The following is a 24724-nucleotide window of genomic DNA, read 5'->3' as shown; positions in this document are numbered from 1 at the left end:
GCCGCTGCAGATATTTATTTTTATCTCCGCCATCCAAGCAGCCAAGTCCGCCTTAGTTAAAGGCTCAGACAATGTCTCCTCCATTCCGTGTTGGCTCGAAATCTTCCCCGAGGCACCCGCTCATACGGGCATTCCCGCATCAGGCTAAGTCAGCATCTCTGCTGCACGTGACATCCACACCACTGCCCCATCCATGCCTCAACTCAGGGTGTGCCCTGCCTCATAGAAACATAGAAGATGACGGCAGAAAAGGGCTACAGCCCATCAAGTCTGCTCACTCTGCTTACCTACCCCCTGTCTATGCCCTAATGACCCAATTTCCTTATCTTGCCTCAAACTTCTTCACCATGTAGAGGAGCCCCAACACTGCTCCTACCGCAGCAGAGCATGAGCAACCCCAACACACAGCAGAATTTGCACTGGCAAGACAGATTTATCGTGTTACAGAAGGATCATCAGGCTTAGGATGCCATCTTGGTTGGTGATGTCACTTCCTCTCTCCACAATCCCCTTGTTATTTAACAACTTAGAACACCTTTGTGTCATCAGCAAACTTTAATTATTTAATTAGGCCATCTCTAGATTTAAATCCTTATTTCATGATAAATAACTTTTGGACTATAATGTATTTACATAGAAAACTATCTTTAAATAGATTTTTCTCAGAAAAATCTATGGATGTTTTACTGTACTCTGCATAGAATTGCAGGATATAAGACTTACTCCATCATATATTGTTGCATAGCTATCCCCTGCTCTGACTGGCAGGCGCTTTAGCTGTGCCGAATCCTGACCTGTTGGCGTGGCTTCCCCAGGAAAGAGGAAGGCTTTTCAGGTAAAACACACCTAGGCTCCTGCATACCTTGCCAATAAAAAGGGAGACACAATTCAGGTGTGTCCAAATTCTCATTCTTAGGCTTTATTGAACACCGGTGGTCTGAATAATATCAGCCACCCTCATGGAATGCAAAAATTAAGCATAAAGCAAAAAAAAAATCATACAGTTGTCAGAATTGTCAGAATGGCTTAAAGTCCAAGTATGGCATACAATTGCATTCCCCTGGACTTTCTCTGCTTAAAAGATAGTCCTCTTCACCAGGGTTCAAATAAACAGCCATGCCATGAAAATAAACTTCCAAACAATGAAGGTAAACTGCATAACAAAGCAGGTAAGTGAAGTAGCAAACTTTAGAAATAAAGTTCCAAGCTTCCCAGCTAACCTTGCTGGGCAACCTGTCTAGTTTCCAGAGCAGACTCCTTGGCTCATTAGCATCAGCTGAGCTTCCCAGCCAACCGAGCACAGCAGGGTATTAGATAAGCTGTTAGGTTTACAAAGGCTTTAACACAGAGGCTTCACACTATCAAAGATACAGTTCCTTTAGCAAACAATGACCTCTGGGCAATCCCAGAGTGAAAAGGAGAGGTTTTCCTTTTCTCCCTAATCAGTGACACTTGGGGTCTGGTTACAGAGAGCCAGCACTCAAAAGCAGCTTAGTGAGACAGATACTTGGCTTCCCTTTAGCTTATGGACTAACCTCCATTCCCTCTGGGTTATAGTCAGCTTCCAGATACACTTCAGTAGTGTCCATTGCCTCAGCTTTCTCAGCAGCTGGGCTCAAGCTTGGGAAATCTTCCGTCATATCCACATCCTCACTGCTGTGGGGTTGAGGAGGGAGACTTCTCTCCTCATCTGCCTGCTTGCTATGCTGCTGGTGCCTTTGCCTTAATTCATCAGCTTCACCTCCGTTCCTGCCCTCCTCTCTGTGATTCAGGGCTCTGCTTTTACATGTGTCATAGCCCCACCCTTCTCTCCTAGGAGCAGGAGGGTTGGGCAGGAAATCCCTAAGGAAATAAATCTGGTTTCTCCTAGGCTGATAGTGTGAATACCTTGCAGGACTAGGTCTCCATTTCTCAGTAAAAGTCCTATCAGGCTTTCGGATAAACTTATTCTGATATGGTATTCTCTGATGTATATTCTTAGGTTTAAACCCTTCCTGCTCTACCTCACTGTCTGAGGGGTAGTCAGCTATTTCAATATCCTTACTTTTAACCTGGTCAGTTCTCCTGACCAGGGACTATGCTCTGCTTTTATCCATTACAGAGACAAAGTTGGCTACGGGTTTGTCACAATATATATGGGTAAAATACTGTATTTCTCAGCAGATTGATTGGATTTCTAAATGCTCAGAGATATGAAATTCTAATATAGAGCCGAAGCCCCCGAGGAGTTCACCTTCCAGTCATAGCGTCATAAATTTGTGATCAATCTCTGAGCGTTTAGAAATCCAATCAATCTGCTGAGAAATACAGTATTTTACCCATATATATGTGATGGAGTAAGTCTTATAGTTTGGACTTTAAGCACTTTACTTATCTCCTATTTAAATTGCATTACCCTGTCTTTAGCTGATTAGAATTGCAGGATATGCAGAATATAAATGTTTAAAAATAAATAAAATAAAGGTATTTTATTTATTTAAAAAATCTGATTTAAATCAAAAAACATCTGATTTTCTTTCTTTAAATCATTGATTTTTATCTACCCTGCTATCTCAACTGTAGTTAGTTAGGTGCCATCGACTCGTGCTCAAGTACATCGTGTACATCGTTGAAACAAAAATTTTGAAGGTACTTTTTTTGTCCATTTTATTTATGCCTAAGGAGAATTTGAGTGCTTTTCCCATGAGTAAATGTGGTAATTATTTAAAAAAAAAAAAGCACCAAGGCCCAGATTCTCTAAAAGTGCGTCCCGATTTTAGGCAGCTGTAGACGTCCTACAGCTGTCTAATCAGCCAATCGGGATGCACGTTTTTTTAAAAAAAAATGCTTCCCAGGCAGGCCGCCTATATTGAAGGCGAGGCCCGCAAGACACCTAGGCCCTGATTCTGTATAGGACGCCCGGGAGAGGCGTCCTATTCAGAATCGGCCTAAACTAAACCCCGATTCTGTAACCGGCGTCCATGTTACAGACGCAGGTTAGAGAATCGGGTTAGATTAGACACGGCCCGCTGCACTTATCGTGGCAAGGGATCTCTCTGCCGCTATAAGTATAGCGGGCCGTGGCCCCCTGACCGATCACTGACAGGAGGGTGCCCAAACCCTCCTGCCCGAAGACGCCCCCCCCTCCCCGACACTACCGCCCCCCCCCCCCGACATTACCGATCCCCCCCCGACAATATCGGTCGCTGGCAGGAGGGTGCCCAATCCCTCCTGCCCGAAGATGCACCCCCCCCGGCGCTAACAACCCCCACTCCACCAAACCTGTTCTTACAGATGGGTCTTGCACGTCGAGCAAGCAGACACGCCTCGTCGAAATGAGGCGGGCCCGCCCCTTCCCGGCCCATCCCGCCGAAGCCTGGACCAATCAGGCCTTAGGCATAGCGGGTCCGCCCATCCCCACTTAATCTAAGGCCTGATTGGCCAATCAGACCTTAGACTTACTTACAATGTAGACCAGCATTTTGCTGGCCTACATTTTTAAGCTTCTCATCTACTAGGGAGACGCCTAGGTTCAGCCTAAGGCCCTTAGACGAGCTTAGGCATCTTGCGGGTCTCCCTAGGCTCCCAGAGGCGCCTTCAGGCCTGCCTGGGGAGCATTTTTTTTAAAAAAACGTGCATCCCGATTGGCTGATTAGACAGCTGTAGGACGTCTACAGCTGCCTAAAATCGGGACGCACTTTTAGAGAATCTGGGCCCAAGTGCCTTCAAATTTGAGGAGATCAACCTTCCTTTTATTGATAGACGCAACATGGGTTGTGTTTTGGCATAACCACTTGTCATAACTGTACCAGCAGTAATGGCACATGACATGCACATAGGATTTGCATTAAGAGGCTTTGCAGCCAATTGGAAGAGTATGTGGATAAAGCCAGTTGATATAATGGATCTAGATTTTACAGAAAGCTTTTGACAAAGTTCTTATGAGAGGCTTCTGAGAAAATTAGAGAGTCATGGGATAAGTGGCAAAGTTCAGTTGTGGATTAGGAATTGGTTATCAGATAGAAAACAGAGGATAGGGTTAAATTGTCATTTTTCTCAATGGAGGAGAGTAAACAGTGGAGTGCCACTGGGATCTGTTCTGGGACCGGTGCTATTTAACTTTATTTATAAAGGATCTGGAAATTGGAACGATGAGAGAGGTGATTAAATTTGCAGAACTGTTCAAAGTTGTTAAAACGCATGCGGATTGTGAAAAATTGCAGGCGGACCTAAGAAAATTGGAAGACTGGGCGTCCAAATGGCAGATGAAATTTAATGTGGACAAATTCAAAGTGATGCACATTGGGAAGAATAACCCAAAACACAGTTACCAGATGCTAGGGTCTACCTTAGGGGCTAGCGCCCAAAAAAAGATCTGGGTGTCATTGTAAACAATACGATGAAACCTTCCACCCAATGTGTGGCGGCGGATACAAATCAAACAAGATGCTAGGAATTATTAAAAAAGGGATGTTATAGTGCTTGTGTATCACTCCATGGTGCGACCTCATCTGGAAAATTGCATTCAATTCTGGTCTCCTTATCTGAAGAAAGATATAGCAGCACTAGAAATGGTTCAAAGAAGAGCGATAGAATTCCTCTTGTATGAGGAAAGACTAAAAAGGTTAGGGCCCTTCAGCTTGGAAAAGATATGGCTGAAGGGAGATATAATTGAAGTCTACATAATTCTGAGTGGAGTAGAACGGGTACAAGTGGATCAATTTTTCACTCTGCCAAAAATTACAAAGACTAGGGGGACACTCGATGAAGTTACAGGGAAATACTTTTAAAACCAATAGGAGGAAATAATTTTTCACTCAGAGAATAGTTAAGCTCTGGAACACATTGCCAGAAGTTGTGGTAAAAGTGGATTTAAGAAAGGCTTGGACAGATTTCTGGAGGAAAAGTCCATACTCTTATTGAGACAGACATGGGGGAAGCATCTGCTTGCCCTAGATCGGTAGCATAGAATGTTGCTGCTCTTTGGGTTTTTGCAAGGTACTAGTGACCTGGATTGGCTACCGTGAGGAAGGGCTACTGGGCTATATGGGCCATTTGTCTGACCCAGTAAGGTTATTACATTCTTATGAAGGAGAATTCTGAACAGATTGAAGGGGAGAGAGATGGTATAGTGGAAGACCTGTGAGAAACACATTGCAGTAATTTCAGGTGAGAGGTGACAAGTGTGGATGAGGGTCTTAGTAGCATGCTCAGAAAGGAGAGGCTGGGTTTTAGCAATATTGCAGAGAAAGAAATAGGTTTTGCTGGTCTGTTGGATAACAAAGCATAGAAGTCATTTAATCTCTCCACTATGGCCTCATCATACCTGAATGCCCCTTTTACACCTTGGTCATCTAATGGTCCAGTTGATTATTTCGCTAGTTTCTGACTTAATAACCATTTTTAGGTATATTATATGTGCTTTGCTTGTATCGCAATATTCTTTTCAAGATTAGTCTTTGTCTTCCTTACCAGCACCTTACATTTGATTCGCCACATTTCTTATGCTGTTTCCTATTTTCAGTCTGATTCTTCTTCCACTTTCTGAAGGATTTTCTTAGCTTCTTCCACTTTTCTGAAGGATTTAATAGCTTCCTTCATCTCACTTGTTAACTATACCATAATGCTGCAAAATTTGCTTTTCTACACCAGATTAGTCTGTGTTTTTCCTGAGAAAAACCTGAAACTATCGCCCATCCAAATCTACAATTTCACAAAAATTCATAGATATTTCATTGAGTCCTGATAGTGTATTTGGATAATCTATCCTTCAGAACCTCATTAGTTATATTACCACACCAACCACCTGATTTCCCTGTATTTTTGAGAGTCCCTTATTGATGGCTGCATGTTCCCCTGCTGTCTTCAGATAAAGCACTGTTGCTTACCTGTAATGGTGTTTATCCCAGGACAAGCAGGCAGCATATTCTTAACACATGGGTGACGTCACCGACGGAGCCCTCGGTACGGACCTTTTTAACTAGAAGTTTCTAGTTGGCTGCACCGCGCGTGCGCGAGTGCCTTCCCGCCCGACGGAGGAGAGCGTGGTCCCCAGTTTCTTCGTTTCCGCGGAGCGAAGAAGACGCGTGTGTTTTTTCAACGGCCGTTGAAACCACTTTTTTGCCTTCCCGCTCGCGCTTTTTTTCCTTATTTTTCTTTCTTTACCTTCGGGTTTATTTTACTTTGATTTGCAAAAAAAAAAAAAAAAAACTTTGCTTTTTTCCCCTTTTTTCCATTTTTGCCCCGGCGGGGCCTGTTGCCAGTATACAGGCCTCGGGCTTCGATTTTGCGGAGGCTATCTTCCCCTTCATGCCCCCGCAGGTCAGTTTTAAGAAGTGCCAGCGGTGTGCACGCCCGATCTCCATCACTGACCCACACAATTGGTGCTTGCAGTGTCTGGGTCCGGAGCATCGGGCGGACTCCTGCACCCGCTGTGCCACTCTTCAAAAGAGAACCCTTAAAAACCGAAGAATTCAACAAACTCTTCTCTTCGGCACCGAGTCGGCGATGGACTCCTCATCTTCAACGGCGGTACCTCAAAAATCGACACCGTCGACCTCGACACCGACCGACCCCACATCGGCGTCGCTGGCGCCAGGTAAGCCGGCTAAGAAGCCTTCCTCTTCCCTTGAGCGCCCTCCGGCTACGGTGGCGACACCAGCCCTACCGGCATCGCACCGGTCCCGCAAACGCTCCGCCCCGATCTCGGTGAGTGCCTCGTCATCGGCCTCCTCATCGCCGGGGCGTGGAGCGGCATCCAAGGAACCGAAGAAAAAGAAAGCGGTTCCGATGCCACCCCTGGATGACCGTATCTCGGCCATCTTAAAAGCTCAACTCCAGGAACAGTTAAAGCAACAACTTGAACACCTGTTGCCCACTATCCTGGCACCGCTCCTTCCGGTACCAGACCGGCCCGAGCCCCCGGTGTCCACCCCTTCGGTACCGGTAAACACCTCCATGCCGATCCTTTCGGCCGAACAACTCCATGTCGATCCGGTGGTTCATTCCCATGCCACATTGGATCCTCCTCGGCACCAGGCGGTACGGCATTCTTCCCGGGACCGAGATCGACGCCGGTCGTCCTCTCCTGGTACCGTTTCGGTGCGCTCTGGAAAGTCTTTGTCCAAGACTCGCCATACCGCGCCCTCCACCCCGGTGTCTCGACATGCACCAGAGATCAGGGACCCTGACTTATGGGAGGAAACTCCTCTCGGTACCGAGGAGGAGCCCTCCTCATCTGATGAGGAACCATCGGCACCCGATGCCACCTCTAAACCAGAGCAGTCCTCATTTTCTAAATTTCTGAGGGAAATGTCTGCTGCCCTATCCCTTCCCCTAGAATCTGACTCAAAGAAGTCTCAAGCCTTTCTAGAGGCTTTAGACTTTGAGCAACCTCCTAAGGAGTTCCTCAAGCTTCCCGTGCATGACATCCTGCGGGAAACATTTTACAAAAACTTGGAAAGTCCCCTCACGGTACCGGGAGCCCCCCGTAAACTGGACAACCTTTACCGTGTCATCCCTATTCCTGGATTCGACAAATCTCAATTGCCCCATGAGTCCCTTCTGGTTGAATCCACCTTAAAAAAGACTCAGGGCTCCAGTGTCTATGCCTCTACCCCTCCTGGCAGAGAAGGTAAGACCATGGACAAGTTTGGCAAGAGGCTTTACCAGAATGCCATGCTTGCCAACAGGGCAAACAACTATTCCTTCCATTTTTCTTTCTATCTGAAACATTTGGTCCAACAAATGTCTGCCCTCCAAAAGTACCTTCCTGAGCGCAAGGTCCCGCTTTTCCAACAACACATCTCTGGCCTTCTCCAAATGCGCAAGTATATGGTCCGCTCGATATACGACTCCTTCGAGCTCACCTCCCGGGCCTCTGCCATGGCCGTAGCCATGCGTCGCTTAGCCTGGCTCAGAGTCTCCGACCTGGACATCAACCACCAGGATCGTCTGGCCAACGCCCCCTGTCTCGGGGATGAACTTTTTGGAGAGTCGCTGGATTCCACCACCCAGAAACTCTCTGCCCATGAGACCAGGTGGGACACCCTGATCAAGCCGAAAAAGAAGGCTCCGCCTGCCCGACCCTATCGGCCTCAATCATCTTATCAGCGGAGGTTCTCAGCCAGGCCACTCAATCCGCCTCCCCAGCAATCTCGGCGACCCCGTCAACAGCAGCACCATGCCCAGGCTCGATCTCAGGCCACTCAACCCTCTAAGCCTCCTCAGCCTGCTAAACAATCTCAGCCCTTTTGACTCTTCTCTCCAGGGCATAGCCAGTCATCCACCCTTGCTACCTCTTCCACAGCCCATCGGGGGTCGTCTCACCATTTTCTCCAGCCGTTGGGAAGTCATCACGTCGGACCAGTGGGTCCTCAACATCATCCGCCACGGCTACTCTCTCAACTTCCAGACTCTTCCACCGGACAACCTTCCCGTAGAGTCTGCTTCACACTCATCTCAAACCCCCCTCCTCCTGAGGGAGGTTCAATCCCTCCTCCTTCTCAATGCCATCGAAGAAGTACCTCCAGATCAAAGGGGTCAGGGATTCTACTCCCGCTACTTCCTGGTTCCCAAAAAGACGGGAGACCTCCGTCCCATTCTCGATCTCAGGGACCTCAACAAGTGTCTGGTCAAGGAGAAGTTCAGAATGCTCTCCCTTGCCAAGCTTTACCCTCTTCTTTCTCAACACGACTGGCTATGTTCCCTGGACCTCAAAGAGGCCTACACTCACATCTCCATCAATCAGAGTTCTCGCCGCTACCTGCGGTTCCAGGTACTGCACCACCACTATCAGTACAAGGTGCTACCGTTCGGCCTCGCTTCCTCCCCCAGGGTCTTCACCAAGTGCCTTATAGTGGTAGCGGCCTTCCTCAGGTCTCACAACCTCCAGGTGTTCCCCTACTTGGACGATTGGTTGGTGAAAGCACCTTCATCTCAACTCGTGCTACAAGCTACTCATCACACCATCTCTCTCCTCCACCTCCTGGGGTTCGAGATCAACTACCCCAAGTCGCATCTGCTTCCCACCCAGCGTCTTCAATTCATTGGAGCAGTTCTGGACACCACGCTAATGAGGGCCTTTCTCCCCTCCGACCGCCAGCGGACCCTGCTCCATCTCTGCAATCAGGTGCTCATGCATCCCTCCATTCCTGCCCGACAGATGATGGTCCTCCTGGGTCACATGGCCTCGACGGTGCATGTCCTTCCTCTGGCATGTCTCCACCTTCGTACGCCTCAGTGGACTCTCGCCAACCAATGGTCACAGACTACGGATCTTCTTTCTCATCCCATCTCTGTGACATCATCTCTTCAGCAATCTCTCCAATGGTGGTTGAACTCCTCAAATCTTTCCAGGGGTCTACTTTTTCATCTGCCCCCCCACTCTATGATCATCACCACAGATGCGTCCCCCTATGCGTGGGGAGCTCACCTAGGAGATCTACGCACCCAGGGACTTTGGACCCCACAGGAGCGTCGTCATCACATCAATTTCCTGGAACTCAGAGCCATGTTCTACGCCCTCAAGGCTTTCCAACATCTTCTCTGTCCTCAAGTCCTCCTCCTGTGCACAGACAATCAAGTCGCCATGTACTACATAAACAAGCAAGGCGGCACCGGATCTCGCCCCCTTTGTTTGGAGGCTCTGCGCATCTGGACCTGGGCCAAGGACCGCAATCTTTTTCTCAGGGCGGTCTATATCCAGGGCGAACAGAACTCTCTGGCCGACAATCTCAGCCGCATCCTTCAACCTCACGAGTGGACGTTGGACCCTCCGACTCTGCTATCCATCTTTGCTCGATGGGGCACTCCGCAGGTGGACCTCTTTGCAGCACCTCACAATCATCAGCTGCCCCAATTCTGTTCCAGACTCTTCTCTCCTCACCGTCTGGCTCCGGATGCATTCCTGCTCGATTGGAGGGATCGGTTCCTGTATGCCTTCCCTCCACTTCCTCTGATGTTGCGGACCTTGTCCAAACTCCGCAAGGACCACGCCACCATGATTCTTATCGCACCTCGGTGGCCTCGCCAACACTGGTTCTCACTCCTGCTCCAACTCAGCTCCAGGGAACCCATTCTACTTCCTGTGTTTCCTACTCTACTTACGCAGCAGCATCAGTCTCTACTGCATCCCAATCTGTCTTCGCTCCACCTGACAGCCTGGTTTCTCTCGGGCTGACCTCTCCAGAGAACCTATCTCAGCCGGTCCGCCTCATCTTGGACGCCTCCAGGAAGCCGGCCACCCTCCAATGTTACCATCAGAAATGGACCAGATTCTCCTCGTGGTGTCTCCGGCATCATCAGGAACCCACCTCCTTAGCGGTGGAAACCGTATTGGAATATTTGCTCTCGCTGTCCAATGCTGGCCTCAAAACTACCTCCATCAGAGTCCACCTCAGTGCCATCACTGCGTTTCATGAGCCCATTCTCGGAAAACCCCTCACGGCTCATCCTCTGATTTCCAGATTTATGCGAGGGCTCTTCAATATCAAACCACCCCTCAAGCCTCCTCCAGTCGTCTGGGACCTGAATGTGGTACTCTCAGCCCTCATGAAACCTCCATTCGAGCCTCTTGCCACAACTTCACTTAGACTCCTTACCTGGAAGGTGCTTTTCCTGATTGCCATCACCTCTGCCAGGAGGGTTAGCGAACTACATGCACTGGTTGCCGACCCACCGTTCACTGTTTTTCACCATGACAAGGTTGTTCTGCGTACCCACCCTAAATTCCTTCCCAAGGTGGTCTCAGCTTTTCACCTCAACCAGTCCATTGTGCTGCCCGTCTTCTTCCCTAAGCCTCACTCGCATCCTGGGGAACAGGCGTTGCACACGCTGGATTGTAAGCGTGCCCTTGCTTACTATCTTGATCGTACCAGAGCTCACCGAACATCCCCTCAGCTATTTTTGTCTTTCGATCCCAACCGTTTGGGTCGTCCTGTCTCCAAACGGACACTTTCCAATTGGCTTGCTGCCTGTATTGCTTTCTGCTATGCTCGGGCCGGTCTCTCACTGGAAGGAACTGTCACGGCCCACAGAGTCCGAGCTATGGCTGCTTCTGTAGCTTTCCTCCGCTCCACGCCCATCGAGGAAATCTGCAAGGCGGCCACTTGGTCCTCAGTTCACACATTCACTACTCACTACTGTCTGGATGCGTTCTCCAGACGGGATGGACACTTCGGACAATCTGTGTTACAAAATTTATTTTCCTAATGGCCAACCATCCCACCTCCCTCTTTGTTAGCTTGGAGGTCACCCATGTGTTAAGAATATGCTGCCTGCTTGTCCTGGGATAAAGCACAGTTACTTACCGTAACAGGTGTTATCCAGGGACAGCAGGCAGATATTCTTACGTCCCACCCACCTCCCCGGGTTGGCTTCTTAGCTGGCTTATACTAACTGGGGACCACGCTCTCCTCCGTCGGGCGGGAAGGCACTCGCGCACGCGCGGTGCGGCCAACTAGAAACTTCTAGTTAAAAAGGTCCGTACCGAGGGCTCCGTCGGTGACGTCACCCATGTGTTAAGAATATCTGCCTGCTGTCCCTGGATAACACCTGTTACGGTAAGTAACTGTGCTTTCCCCATCGGTAGTAGGGAAAAGCAGCCATACTCGCTCCCCACCCCATCTCCAAACCTCCATTCACTCATACTCTCCTCAGGTTATAGCTATGATATAAACTGTTGAGCGAAGTCGGTTACTACAATATAGGGAGTATGTGTTAACTATCTGTTTATTCGCACTGCAGCCATCATCGTGATGCATTGCCCTTTTGTGCTGGCTGCATTTCTGTGCTGCCTACAGAGAACCTGTGACATTTAAGAAAGTACATTTTTCATGCAGCTTATTTTATAGTGTTTAGAATATATTAATGACAACTAATCAAAAATATGAAAAGATTTGTTAATTTCCAAATTATATATGTAAAGGTACCTCATCTGTATCGTCAGCATCACCAGTGAAAAAAGAACAGCCACTGTTTACTCTAAGGCAAGTTGGAATGATATGTGAACGTTTGCTTAAAGAATGTGAAGAGAGAGTCCGTGAAGAGTATGAAGAAATTTTGACCACAAAACTTGCAGGTATGCTGTGCTTATTGCGTCTAATTTCTTTATCACCATGTATTAAATACCTTTCGCCATGTATTAAATATCCATATCGCCATGTATTAAATACCTTTTGAAAGATTAAATGAGTGATTTTCTAGGATTATGAATACCATAGGACATTGCTAATCTGAATATTTTGATTTGTTTGATATACTCTTGTTTTTGTAAATGTCTTTCTGATTTATATAACTGATTTTCAAGTAATCTTCCCCTCATGGAAATCTGTTTTGAAGAAAAGGAGTAAAGTTGAAGCTGAAAGCTCAGGAGTAAAACAGAGTAAGAGGTTAAAGACCACCTTGAAAATTTTTTGCAGTCCCCATCCTGTTTGCACCCCCCCCCCCTCCAGTGTCCAGAATAAGATATTACATTAGTATTTATGGACCGCTAATATGCCCCAGGAGGATTTCAATGTGATTTACAATTTAGAAGAGTCTGGCCATATCCAGGGATTACATTATTTCATTAGGGTTCATGACACATATAACTTGGTTTATGTTTGTTTAGGTGTATGATTATGGCATATGGTTTGGAGAGAAGATTGCCTATATCTGGTATTGTAGTCTTCATATTATGGGTTCTGATATGGGTGTCACTTTCCTGTGTGTAGGGAGACTGGTCATCTATCAAGAGAGAGGTGATTTGTGAATTTGTTTTTTGGTGGTCATAGCCTATTTGTGGGGTGGGGAGGTAAGCTATTTTCCAAATAGGTTTTTGGTGCCTTTTTGTAACATAAGCATAGGAGTCTGTACTCTAGGTGAATATCCTCTGGTCATGAACTGTTGTGGAAGGATGTCCTCCTTCACCGGTAGAGTATAGTGCCCTCTCCAGTTTTTCCTTCTGCAAATGAACTGAGATGGTGTGTTCTTATCTACTCTTTTGGTTTTATTTATTTATTTATTTATTTTTTAATAAATATTTTTTATTCTTTTTTTAAATTCTTACATCAAGTGAAATACATGTAATATATTCAATTATGAAAAAACACTTGAAATTATTATTAAATGTTCTTACAATGTGAATTAAATAAACCCTTTATCAGAATTTTATATCATATTAATATTACAATAGTTTTCCCTCCCTACCCCTTCTATATGTTCTATACATGTGTTGTTATATCTGATCAGTAGAATAATTTGTCAATGGTCCCCATATTTTATTAAATTTTTTAATATAACCTTGTTGTAATGCCAATACTTTTTCCATTTTATATATATGACAAATTGAATTCCACCAAAAAGTGTAATTCAATTTAGTGTAATCCTTCCAGTTCTGAGTAATTTGCTGTATGGCGACCCCTGTTAAAATTAATAAAAGTTTATTATTATTAGCTGAAATCGGACTTTGTGTTCTCATTGCTGTTCCAAATAATATTGGTTTTATTATATTTGGGCGTTTTTATTCATCTCATGAGGCTTAGGTGCAATTTTGGACTACTCTGCCTGGGAGAGGATGCAGATTCCATGCGGGCGGTCTGCAGCTCATGCGGCAACCCCCAGGTGCATTTGCTAAGCCAGTCTGTTCTGTGCATCTTGGAAACTCGGGGACCGTTTCCCTAGTAACTAGTTCGCCTTCTGATTGATGAGAGACTTGAGCAGAGGCTGTGGAGCCCCTATGTTAGTCCTTTGGGCTTCAGGGAACCGGTTGCATTTTTCACTCCCCCCTATCATGACATGAGAATTCAAGGGGGTTGAACTTGCAGTTGATACTGGACTGAGTAGCAACCCAAAAATCTCCAGTTTTGGATCATTTTGACAGGAATTGAGGCAGAAAGTCTGCAACATTCAGTCAGGTGGGTCTGAAAATTTGGATTTTAGAGGTTTTTGGGACCAGAAATAAGAGTCCCACCTCCAAAACCCCTTTCTTTGAATTTTTTGATCTTCAAGGGAGCCCTCGCAGGTCATGTTTAATGCATATTCGATGGTGGTGGCCATCTTGGATTTTAAATGATCTTTTATTCTATCATTTTAATGTTTATTAAATGATCTTTTATTCTAAAGCCTCCATCTGCCTCAAAACTCCTCAGTTTGCCTCAAAATTGATTGGGATAGACTCCACAGCCCCCAGATCATGCCAGTTTTGTGCTGAATGACCAACCGAGAAGCATCCATGTACCGCAGGGCAAGTGATGGCGAGTTAGCCTCCTCTGAGTCTTCTAGGGAACCACCATGGATCTGGGTGACTGGGAAGAAATCCCTCCAGGAGATCCCAAACAGTGATTACATGAAGCACAAGTGTGTGGAAGCAGCAGAGCCCAAGAGATGCCAGTCTGAGGTCCTGCAGGGGACTGTGGGGCCTTCTGTTCAGGGGTTTACCCAGGTCTTCGTGGATGCCCTGTGGAAAACTTATTTAATGGATCCAGGATGCTCTGCATTGCCTGTGGACATTCCAGCATTGGACCAGAGAGGGAGACCTCCCCATCACTAAGGAATCCGGCTCTCAGCCTGAGTGACCATGCAAACCAGGACTTGGGAGAATTGGAGATCGGTCACAGTGGGGACACAGTGCTGGTGGGAGACTTTAATATGGCCGATGTGGACTGGAACAAACCTTCCGCTACATCCAGCGGCAGCAAGAGGCTACTAGCCTCCATGCGAGGAGCAGATGGTACTGGAACCCACCAGAGACCAGGCAATCCTGGACCTGTTGCTCACCAACGGAGACAGTGTCACAGGGGTATCGGTGGGTGACACCTTGGCATCCAGTGACCACAATATGGTTTGATTCCGCCTCCAAAAAGGAACACTAGGTCAAAGACATTGACTAAGGTCCTAAATTTTAAAGGAACTAACTTTCAGGGCATGGGGGACTACTTCTACGAAGTGCTGCAAAACCAAAGCACGACGGACAATGTAGAGGAACTATGGTCTACTCTGAAGTCTACCCTGCATGAAGCAACTAGCATATACATAGAAACAGTGAACAAACGACGCAGAAACAATAGACCACAGTGGTTTTCCGCGGAGATCTCAGAACTAGTAAAGCAAAAAGAGAAAGCTTTAGTTACCTACAAACAATCACAACGACCGGAAGCTAAAGAAACCTATCTTGCTAATTCCAGAAAAGTTAAAATGACAGTCAGAGAGGCCAAACTCAGGATGGAAGAAAACATAGCTAGGCAGGTAAAGAAAGGGGAGAAATCCTTTTTTAAATACGTTAGTGACAGGAAGAAGAGCATAAGTGGTATTGGGCACCTAAAGAAACCTGACGGCAGCTTTAAAGACTCGGATGCAGACAAAGCAGAAATACTCAATAGCTACTTCTGCTCAATCTTCACCTGCGAAGTGCCGGGATCCAGTCCTCGGCTACAGACAAAGGGAAGTTCAAAGGACCCATTCTGGGACATGGAAATTACTGCGAGCGAAGTCTACCAAGAGCTATCAAAATTAAAAGTAAACAAAGCTATGGGCCCGGACAATCTACACCCTAGAGTACTTCAAAAATTGAGTGACATCCTGGCAGAGCCGTTAGCCGGGCTATTCAACCTTTCCCTTAGCAAGGGAAAAGTACCCCTGGACTGGAAAACTGCCAACGTTATCCCGCTCCACAAAAAGGGATGCAGGTCAGAGGGTGAAAATTATAGACAGGTGAGTCTCACATCAATAGTTCTATCACCTCCCCCAGATTTATTTGGGGATTCTTCAGCTGGATGGATGGAAAAGGAGGCCAGGGTTCGAGAGAAACTGTAAAAGCTCCTAGATATTCAAGCCATAGAACCAGTTCCTGATGAAGAAGCAGGCTCTGGCAGAAAAGGCACTGAAGACTGGAGACCGATTCAGGACCTGAAATCTGTGAATGCAGCCCTGAAGGTACCATTCTTCTAAATGGAGATAGTCCGGTCATTAATTGCAGTGGTGGCACTGGGCAAGTTCCTAGCCTCCCTGATCTGACGGAGGCGTCCCTTCATATTCCCATCTTTCTGGCCCAGAGGAGATAGCTGAGGTTGTGTGGAATTTCCAATTTGCGGCTCTACCCTTCAGGTTAGCAACGGTTCTGTGCACCTTCACCAAAGTGATTGTGGTAGTCACAGCTTACCTGAGAATATCTGACACAGGCATAGTGACAAGGTATTCCAAACCTTGAGACCTTGAAATTCAAACATGGAATCAAATAATTTCTTTCAGCTAATTTATAGGGGAGGTGGAAAAGCCAATTTAAACTGCTGTGGTGTTTGTCTCAAATAGCTGAAGTAGCATGTATTCTTAATATCAGATACTAGTCCCTGTGAGTTTTCTCCATAATACAGCCTTATAGACCATACAAAAAGTTTCAAATAGGATTCTTTTTTTCATTGGCGTTCATTCTCACATGATGTCACCCACATGTGAGAATGCCTGCTGTCTGCAGATAACATCCATTACAGGTAAGTAACTGTGTTTTTCTAACTTTTTGAAGAAAACAGTTGGAGGTTATGGTGTAATTCAGTTCAAAAGAGATTTTGGTACTTATTCAGATTATCTGAAATCATTGGGTTTTCTTAGCCTTAGATGTATGCATATATAAAATTTAGTTTAAAACATAACCTCTAGTTCTAGGTGACATAAAAAGCCACATTCTAAGAGTAATCCTTTTTTTAAACTGGTTTCCACCAGAGTTGTTAGTTTCCTTGAGAGGTTTAGGCTTCAGCAGTAAGGCGAAATCTTAACCTCAACATCCACTAATTTTTTATTTAATACCATAGCTCCTCCCTTTGCATTTCTAGCTGAACCAACCCCTACTTGAGCAATGCCACACTGATGCAGCTACATGGATGTCCCTACTGATGAGAGCGACACATAGCGTAGCTTTCTGGTAAAGGGAAAAGAAATGCAGAAACAGAAAATGTGAAAAATAAAACTGTTCATAGGATGTATCCCTGCTGAAGAGGCATATTTTTTTTTTCTTTTCAAAGGCAAAATGGATTTGTACAGTTAGAAGCCATTTTTTAAAAAATAAGTATTTAGAGAGCATGACTGTCCTGTCATTAATATTTCATTTGTCCATAGAACAATACGATGCCTTTGTGAAGTTCACGCACGATCAGATTATGCGACGATACGGAGAACAGCCAGCTAGTTGTAAGTATTTAAATTGCTTTAATTAATAGCATAAACCGCATAGAACTTCACGGTACTGCGGTATATAAACTGTTATTATTATTATTAAACAAGCATTAGTAGTCACCACTGACAATTTTGTCCTGTTACTTGGATCATCTAACTAATGGGAATAACTCCTCCTGGGTCTGTGGAACTTGAGTCTATCTTGTTCATCTACTAACTAAAATTAGCCCAGCTATTAAGAACTTAAGAATAGCCATACTGGTCCATCAAGCCCAGTAACCTGTCCTTACAGTGAGCAATCCAGGTCACTAGTACTTGGCAAAACCCCAAAGGAGTAGCAACAATCTATGCTACCGATCCAGGGCAAGCAGTGGCTTCCCCCATGTCATTCTCAATAACAGACTTTTCCTCCAGGAAATTGTCCAAACTTTTCTTTAAACCAGCTATGCTATCTACCGGTACTCTTACCACAACCTCTGGCAATGCATTCCAGTGCTTAACTATTCTCTGAGTGAAAAATATTTCCTTCTATTGGTTTTAAAAGTATTTCCCCATAATTTCATTGAGTGTCCCCTTTTCTTTGTAATTTTTGATGGAGTGAAAAATTGATCCACTTGTACCCGTTCTACTCCACTCAGAATTTTGTAGACGTCAAGCATATCTCCCCTCAGCCGTCTCTGTTCCAAGCTGAAGAGCCCTAACCTTTTTAGCTTTTCCTCATACAAGAGGAGTTCCATCCCCTTTATCATTTTGGTCGCTCTTCTTTGAACTTTTTCTAGCGCCGCTTTACCTTTCTTGAGATAAGGAGACCAGAATGGAATGCAATACTCCAAGTAAGGTCGCACCATGGAATAATACAGAAACATTATAACATTCTTAGTCTTGTAAACCATCCCTTTTTAATAATTCCTAGCATCTTGTTTGCTTTTGGCCGCCATTGCCACACATTGGACGGAAGGTTTCATCACATTGTCTACAAAAACACCCTAGCATCCGATAATTGTGATTCAGGTTATTCTTCCCAATGTGAATCACTTTGCATTTATCCACATTAAATTTCATCTGCCACTTTGACACCCAGTCTTCCAATTTCCTAAGGTATGCCTGTCATTTTTCACAATCTGCATGCCTTTTAACAACTTTGAACAGTTTAGTGTCATCTGCATATTTAATCACCTCACTCATCATTCCAATTTCCAGATCACTTATAAATAGGTTAAATAGCATCGGTCCCAGTACAGATCCCTGCAGTACTTCACTGTTTACTCTTCTCCATTGAGAAAAATGACCATTTAACCATACCCTCTGTTTTCTATCCAATAACCAATTCTCAATCCACAACTTAACTTTGCCACCTACCAATTCCCAATCCACAACTGAACTTTGCCACCTACCCATGACTCTTAATTTTCTTAGGAGCCTCTCATAAGGAACTTTGTCAAAATCTTTCTGAAAATCTAGAAACACTACATCAACCATCTCACCTTTATCCACATGTTTCAAAGAAGTTCAGCAAATTAGTGAGGCAAGATCTCCCTCGGCTGACCCCATGCTGACTCTGTCCCATTAAATTGTTTATCTACGTGTTCCACAATTTTATTTTTTATAATCGTCTCCACCATTTTGCCCGGCACTGAAGTCAGGCTTACCAGAATTTCCTGGATCTTCCCTGGAACCCTTTTTAAAAATTAGTGTAACATTGGCCACCCTCCAATCTTCAGGTACTACAGATGATTTTAGCAACAGGTTACAGATCACTAACAGCAGGTCAGCAATTTCATGTTTGAGTTTGGGATCTTTACCATCTGGTCCAAGTGATTTATCACGTTTTTAACTTGTTGATTTTGCTTAGTACATCTTCCAGGTGCACCGAGATTTCTTTTAGATCCTCTGCATCATCAGCCTTCAAAAACATTTCCGGTTCAGGCAGATCTCTTACATCTTCTTACATAAAGACCGAAGCAAAGAATTCATTTAGTTTCTCCGCTATGGTCTTATCCTGCCTGAGTGCCCCTTTTGCTCCTTGATCATCCAACGGTCCCAGAGATTCCCTCACAGGTTTTATGCTTCTGATGTACCTAAAAATAATTATGAGTTTTTGTCTCTTTGGCAAGTTTCTCTTTGTATTATTTCTTAGCTTTCTTTATCAGTGCTTTGTATCTAATTTGCCAGTGCTTGTGTCTCTTCTTATTTTCTTCATTCAGATTCTTTTTCCATTCTTTAAAATATTTTTTTTGCTCCAATAGCCTCTTCTACTTCACCTTTTAACCATGCTGGCTCTCGTTCCCTCTTCTTTTCACCTTTAATATATGGAATACATCTGGTCTGAGCTTCCACTTGGTATTCTTAAATAACATCCACGCTTGGTTTAGAGTCCTAACCTTTGCAACTGATCCTTTTAACTTCTTTTTAACCATTTTCCTCATTTTATCATAGTCGCCCTTTTGCAAATTAAATGCCTCTACAGAAGATTTCTTTTGCGACATCACTCCAGGTATCAGCTCAAATTTGATCATGTTAAGATCACTGTTCCCAGTGGACCCAGCACAGTTAACTCCTGTACTATGCTTTGCATTCCACGAAGGACCAAATCTAAAATAGCTTCCCCTCTTGTTGGTTCCTGGACCAGATGCTCCAAGAAGCAGTCATTTATGACGTCTAGGAATTTTACCTCCCTAGCAGAACTGTTTGATCAGGGGGCACAAATGTGTCAAGGTAATACAGTGAATGATGGTAGATGAAAACAAAAATGGCCCATCCCTCTGCTGCCCGCGATTCCCTTGGGTTTAAAGTGGGGCTGCACTACAATGTGTTCTGTTAAGTTCCAGAACACGCTGCAGTGCAGTCCTGTTTAAATCCACAGGTTAAAACCACGGGCTCGAAAAAATTATACTTTCCTTTCAGCCTCTTTCCACTGTGCTGGAATAGGCAATACTAGCCTTCTCTGTGCTCCCTGAGTTAGTTGATTTGCTAGTTGTTTGTGGCGCTCGCTTTCCTTTTGTCAGCGGAAAGAGAAGGCCTCCCAGGATTGAGGCAGCTGTGTGTGGTACAAACTGGTTTTTAAACCTCTAGCTAGCTTGTACAGCACTACTCTTGATCAGTTTTCTCTCGCCTCTCCCTGGCTGGTGAGCATGCGCAGACCATCTACAGGCAAAGAAGATGGTCTTTGCATGCGATAGGATCACTCAGCAGCGGTCAGTGTGGGGCGTTCCTCCAATTGCCCCCATTTGAATATGGACCCGTTGTGGATCAGTCGGCCTGCTGCGGATTGCACACGGATCAGACGCGATCAGGCAGGTTAGTGAATCTAGCCCATGGAATATTATCTAGTCTGAGCTTTCAGGATAGTATTTTTAAATAACTTTCATGCCTGATGTTAAATTGTGTTTTTTTTGTTTTTTTTTTACCATTCTCCTTTTTTAAAGGTAAGTGCTGTTATGTTGGATTTCCTGTGTAAACCTATTCAAGGGGTTAAGGAATTTCTCACAGACGGAATGATAAAAACACAGACTTTCCAGCTGAGTGGGAGTTAGGAGTTTAAACAGCCTTGAAAAAGGCTTTTAGCCTAGATTTGAATACTGAAATCAGTTTAAGTATATGAGTATTATAGAAAAGATCCTGTACAAACAAACTATTGAGTTTGCTGGGTTTAAAGTAAACTTAAGTACTTACAGTTGAGTTTCTTTAAATGTAGAAATCTGTAATGCAGGCTTCATTGCTTCAAACCTACTTCAGTTTTTATCATTGTTTGGCTGCTGCATAGCATCTCATTCTACAAAGTGTTCTTTTACTGATCAAGTCATCAAGAAAGCTTTTTGAATTTCCTATATCATTTAGAAGGGTTATTACGTTGTTTCTTTTTTTTAATGTAGTTTCTGTGAAAATTTTGTGGAAGACCTGTCTTCCATTTTTTTTTACTCTTTGACTCTGTGCAGCGCTGCGTGTGTCTGGTAGCGCTATAGAAATAATTATTAGTAGTAGAGTAATACTTAAGGGTTTCTTTTTGGAAGATCACAGGAATTAAAAACAGCATTTTGCACCTTCCTCAAATCCTGAATATCTTCCCTAGAATTTCAATTCAACAGTAAAATTCTAGGAAAGCTATTCAGGATTTGAGGAAGGTACAAAATGCTGCTTTTAATTTTGTGTCCACTTTTAATATGATGGCTGAAGGAATTATAGCTACCATTCCTACTACTACAGAATGACAAGGGAAAAAATTTGTCTCTGTCCTCACAGGATCCGTCTCAGTCCCTGCAAGTTCTGCCCCATCCCTGCAAGCTCTGGCTTCATCTGCACAAGTTTCGAACACTTAAGATTTTAAAGTGTTTGAGGCTTGTATGAGGACAGAACTTGCAGGGATTGGACAGGGACAGAACTCACATGGATGGAGATTGTCCCCGTAGGATCTATCTTGTCCCTTTGTCATTCTCTACCTACTACCATAAACAGAAATGGCAACTGTAGCTTGTCATGTCTTATTGTATGACAAATGTGTTTGAGTACAGCTGCTAAAAGCCAATTTAGGTGCAAACTACATTTCTAGGCAATCTTGTCTTCTGAAATCCCTGCCAAGTAAACGTGTTTACATAAGTTGCTCTTAAAGCTTTAGTGTGATAAATTTCCATTTCTTTAATCTCTTCTCTTTTCTCCTCAGATGTATCTTGAATCAAACTTTTTTCTATTAGTGGGCTGCCCTTTTTCCCCCGTCACTTGTTGCAGGGTGTCCCACCTCAGACTTGAAACAATACCGTTCTCCACCCACCCCCGAGACTACAGTTGCTTTAGTTGATGGCAACCACTTTTATGCAACAAATGGTTTTGGAGTGCTCCCTGAAGTCTGTCATCTGGATGTGGACCTACTGCTCACCTTCATTAATATACCAGTAGCCTCATTTGTCGTATGATTGAAATTTGACTGCTTCTGTTAACATATAAACAAAACAGGATTAAAGCTGGTGTTCTAGAACTTGCCTTTCACTGCACCAATGCTGTAAATAAAACTGTAGATTGCACATGGTGTATTTCTGACTGAAGTTAGTGTGGTGTCATAACCCTGTACAACACATCTTTTAACTACAGCCATTTGAGGTAGAATGTAATTCCAGGACACTGCCTATGAAAGTTAAAGGAGGGCCGTTATATTTGCGGACTGTTTTGCCTTTAAGTATGGGTTTATGATTTGCCTTTTTTGTAGCTTTTATTTATTCTGAGTCTAAATTTAACAAAATGTTTTATAGCTTCATTTTTTCAGTGCGTTTTCCATGTTTGTGCCCTTAAAATAAAACTTTTCATTATAATTTGGTTTCAATATACAAATAATTTTCGCTGTATAATAAACATAATCTTGAGTTGGTTAAAATGCTTTATTGGATGTCAACAGAATGGGAGAGGAAGCTGAAATGATTTTCCACAACGTGTATCCATTTTGTTTTCTAATGAAGAAGCAAAATGGTCATTTGAACTGGTCTGAAATCTTTTGTATGCAAAGGGCTGCTGTAATACAAAGTAAGATAAAAAAAAAATAAGATTGCCTTGTTATGTATGCAGACATTAATCTTTCCAAATACAAAGGAACAGAACTCTACATGGAACAAAGTTTGCTTCCAAATAAAATACTTAAATGTTCATTTCTGTTATCGCCCTACTTTTCATGCAAAGTTTCCTAGAAGAGTGACTCTACCTTGTGAAAAGTTTTGCAAGACATTTTCCTTCCGTTTGAAAAATATAATCCAAAATGTATTAAACGAGGGCTTTTTGATTAATCGATTTATGCAATCTACAAAACTACCGGAACAATGTTTCTACAGTCACTGTACCGAATTCCATTCAATTCCTAAGGGATTTGGTCCATTTACTGCAGCGGCATCACTTCCACAGCTTTGTAAAAGGGGCCCTAAGTATGTGAGAACAATTATATAAAATTTTTTGAAAATTAGCAGGAGGTTTCTTTGTATTGTTTTGCTTCTTTTTTCTTATTTATGAAGACAATACAGAATTGCTGATGATTTATTCTAAGTTAAACACAAGCTGACCATAGATAGCATCTGCTCATGTGAGGTCATTCACATGTTCTAAAATGCATTTTAACATCTCCCCAATTCTATCTTATAACCATTTCCTAATACATTATTCTCATATATCCCTTGATCATAAAACCAATTCATACTTCATAAGTGTTCAGTACAGTAATTATCTAGAAAACCGTTTGATTTATTCTGTTGTAATAACCTAATTATCCCATAAAGTATGAAGTGGGATCCAGCAAACAAAAGCATCAAAAAATAAATATATCACTAGATTGCCCAAAATAGACCACCAGTACCCAGAATTTATTTCCCATTCCTCATCTCACTCCTTCCTCAACTCTCTATGCCCTTTCATCTTAATTTACTCTCCATTACCACTTTCTACCTTCTAATCACTATCCTCATATTCATTTCCTTGCTACCCCTCTCCTTCCCTTCCCGGCCTCTCCAATAGGGTTTCACCATCTTCCTCACGCCACACTTCTAGCCCAGCATCTGCTCCCTCTTCCCCTCTTAACTTGTTCTTCCTGCTCTCTCCCATCCCTTACTCCCATGGTCTGGCATCTATCTTATCACTCCCTTCTGCTCTTGGATACATCATCTCCTCTCCACCTGCTGAGTATCTCTCCCTCCCTCTCATACATCCCAATGTTCAACATCTCTCTCCCTCCTTTGTTCCCTAGGTCCAACATTTTTCTTTCTCCCATGCAGCATTCTTTCACTTACTCTGCCATGTCCATTATCTCTCCTTCGCCTTCACCTCCTAGGTCTTTCTTTCTCCCTCTTTCCCTCCCCTCCACCCCATGTCCACTTCTTCCTTCTCTTCACTCCCTATGTCTTTCTCCTCTCCCCACTCTCATACTTCCTGCAACAATTTTCCTTCCTCCCCAACCCCACTCACACCATTTCTCCCTCCCCTTCAGCCTCTGTCCATTTTCTCCCTCTTGCAACAATTTTCCTTCCTTCCCTCCTCTCCAACCACACAACTAATATGCATTGCTCTCTCTTGCTTCAACAGGTTAGTGGCAGCGATTCATACTCTCTGCCAGGAGCTAGCTTGGAAACCTCTTCTCTTGCATTCTGACAGGGCAGGACATGGCAGGGGAGAGGCCTCCAGGTTGGCAGCAAGAAGCATGTATGAATTGCTGCTTTTAACCTATTGAAGCAAGAGAGAGAATAGTCAGGAGCTTCAGGGACTGCATAAGTTCAGCTGCGCCCCAACACAGGAGCTAAAATTGCGGAGCTGACAGCAACAACAGTAGCACCTCCAGCAGGGGGTTCAAGAGGAAAGAGGGTGGGAGACATGTGTCTGTTAAGAACCTCTGGTTTAATGGACCAGCATCAGCATGAGTTCAGCCAAGGGAAGCCTTGCCTTACCAATTTCCTTGATTTCCTTGAAGGTGTGAATAGATGTGGATAAAGGTAAGCTGGTTGATATATAGTGGATCTAGATTTTTAGAAAGCTGATACCAAAGTTCCTCATGTGAGACTCCTGAGACATAGTCATGGAATAGGAGGCAATGATCTGTTATGGATTAGGAATCAGTTATGGGAGAGAAAACAGGCTATGG

At 44.2% G+C, this 24724-nt stretch overlaps 1 protein-coding gene across 1 annotated transcript in view; it reads left to right on the top strand.

Annotated features, from left to right (window-relative positions):
* LOC117357609 (akirin-2-like) overlaps window positions 1-22754 on the top strand; it is a 34519-nt gene extending 11765 nt beyond the window's left edge. The window contains exons 3-5 of the mRNA XM_033938441.1: window positions 11906-12058; window positions 17068-17139; window positions 21782-22754. Of these exons, the coding sequence (XP_033794332.1) occupies window positions 11906-12058; window positions 17068-17139; window positions 21782-21792 (236 nt within the window). The 3' untranslated portion in view covers window positions 21793-22754. The remainder of the gene's footprint in view (window positions 1-11905; window positions 12059-17067; window positions 17140-21781) is intronic.
* The last annotated feature ends 1970 nt before the right edge of the window (window positions 22755-24724 follow it).

Source organism: Geotrypetes seraphini, chromosome 3 (genome assembly GCF_902459505.1).
Source record: "Geotrypetes seraphini chromosome 3, aGeoSer1.1, whole genome shotgun sequence".
Classification (NCBI taxonomy): domain Eukaryota; kingdom Metazoa; phylum Chordata; class Amphibia; order Gymnophiona; family Dermophiidae; genus Geotrypetes; species Geotrypetes seraphini.
The sequence above is the reverse complement of the archived record's forward strand: the minus strand, read 5'-3'. Positions and strand labels throughout refer to the sequence as shown.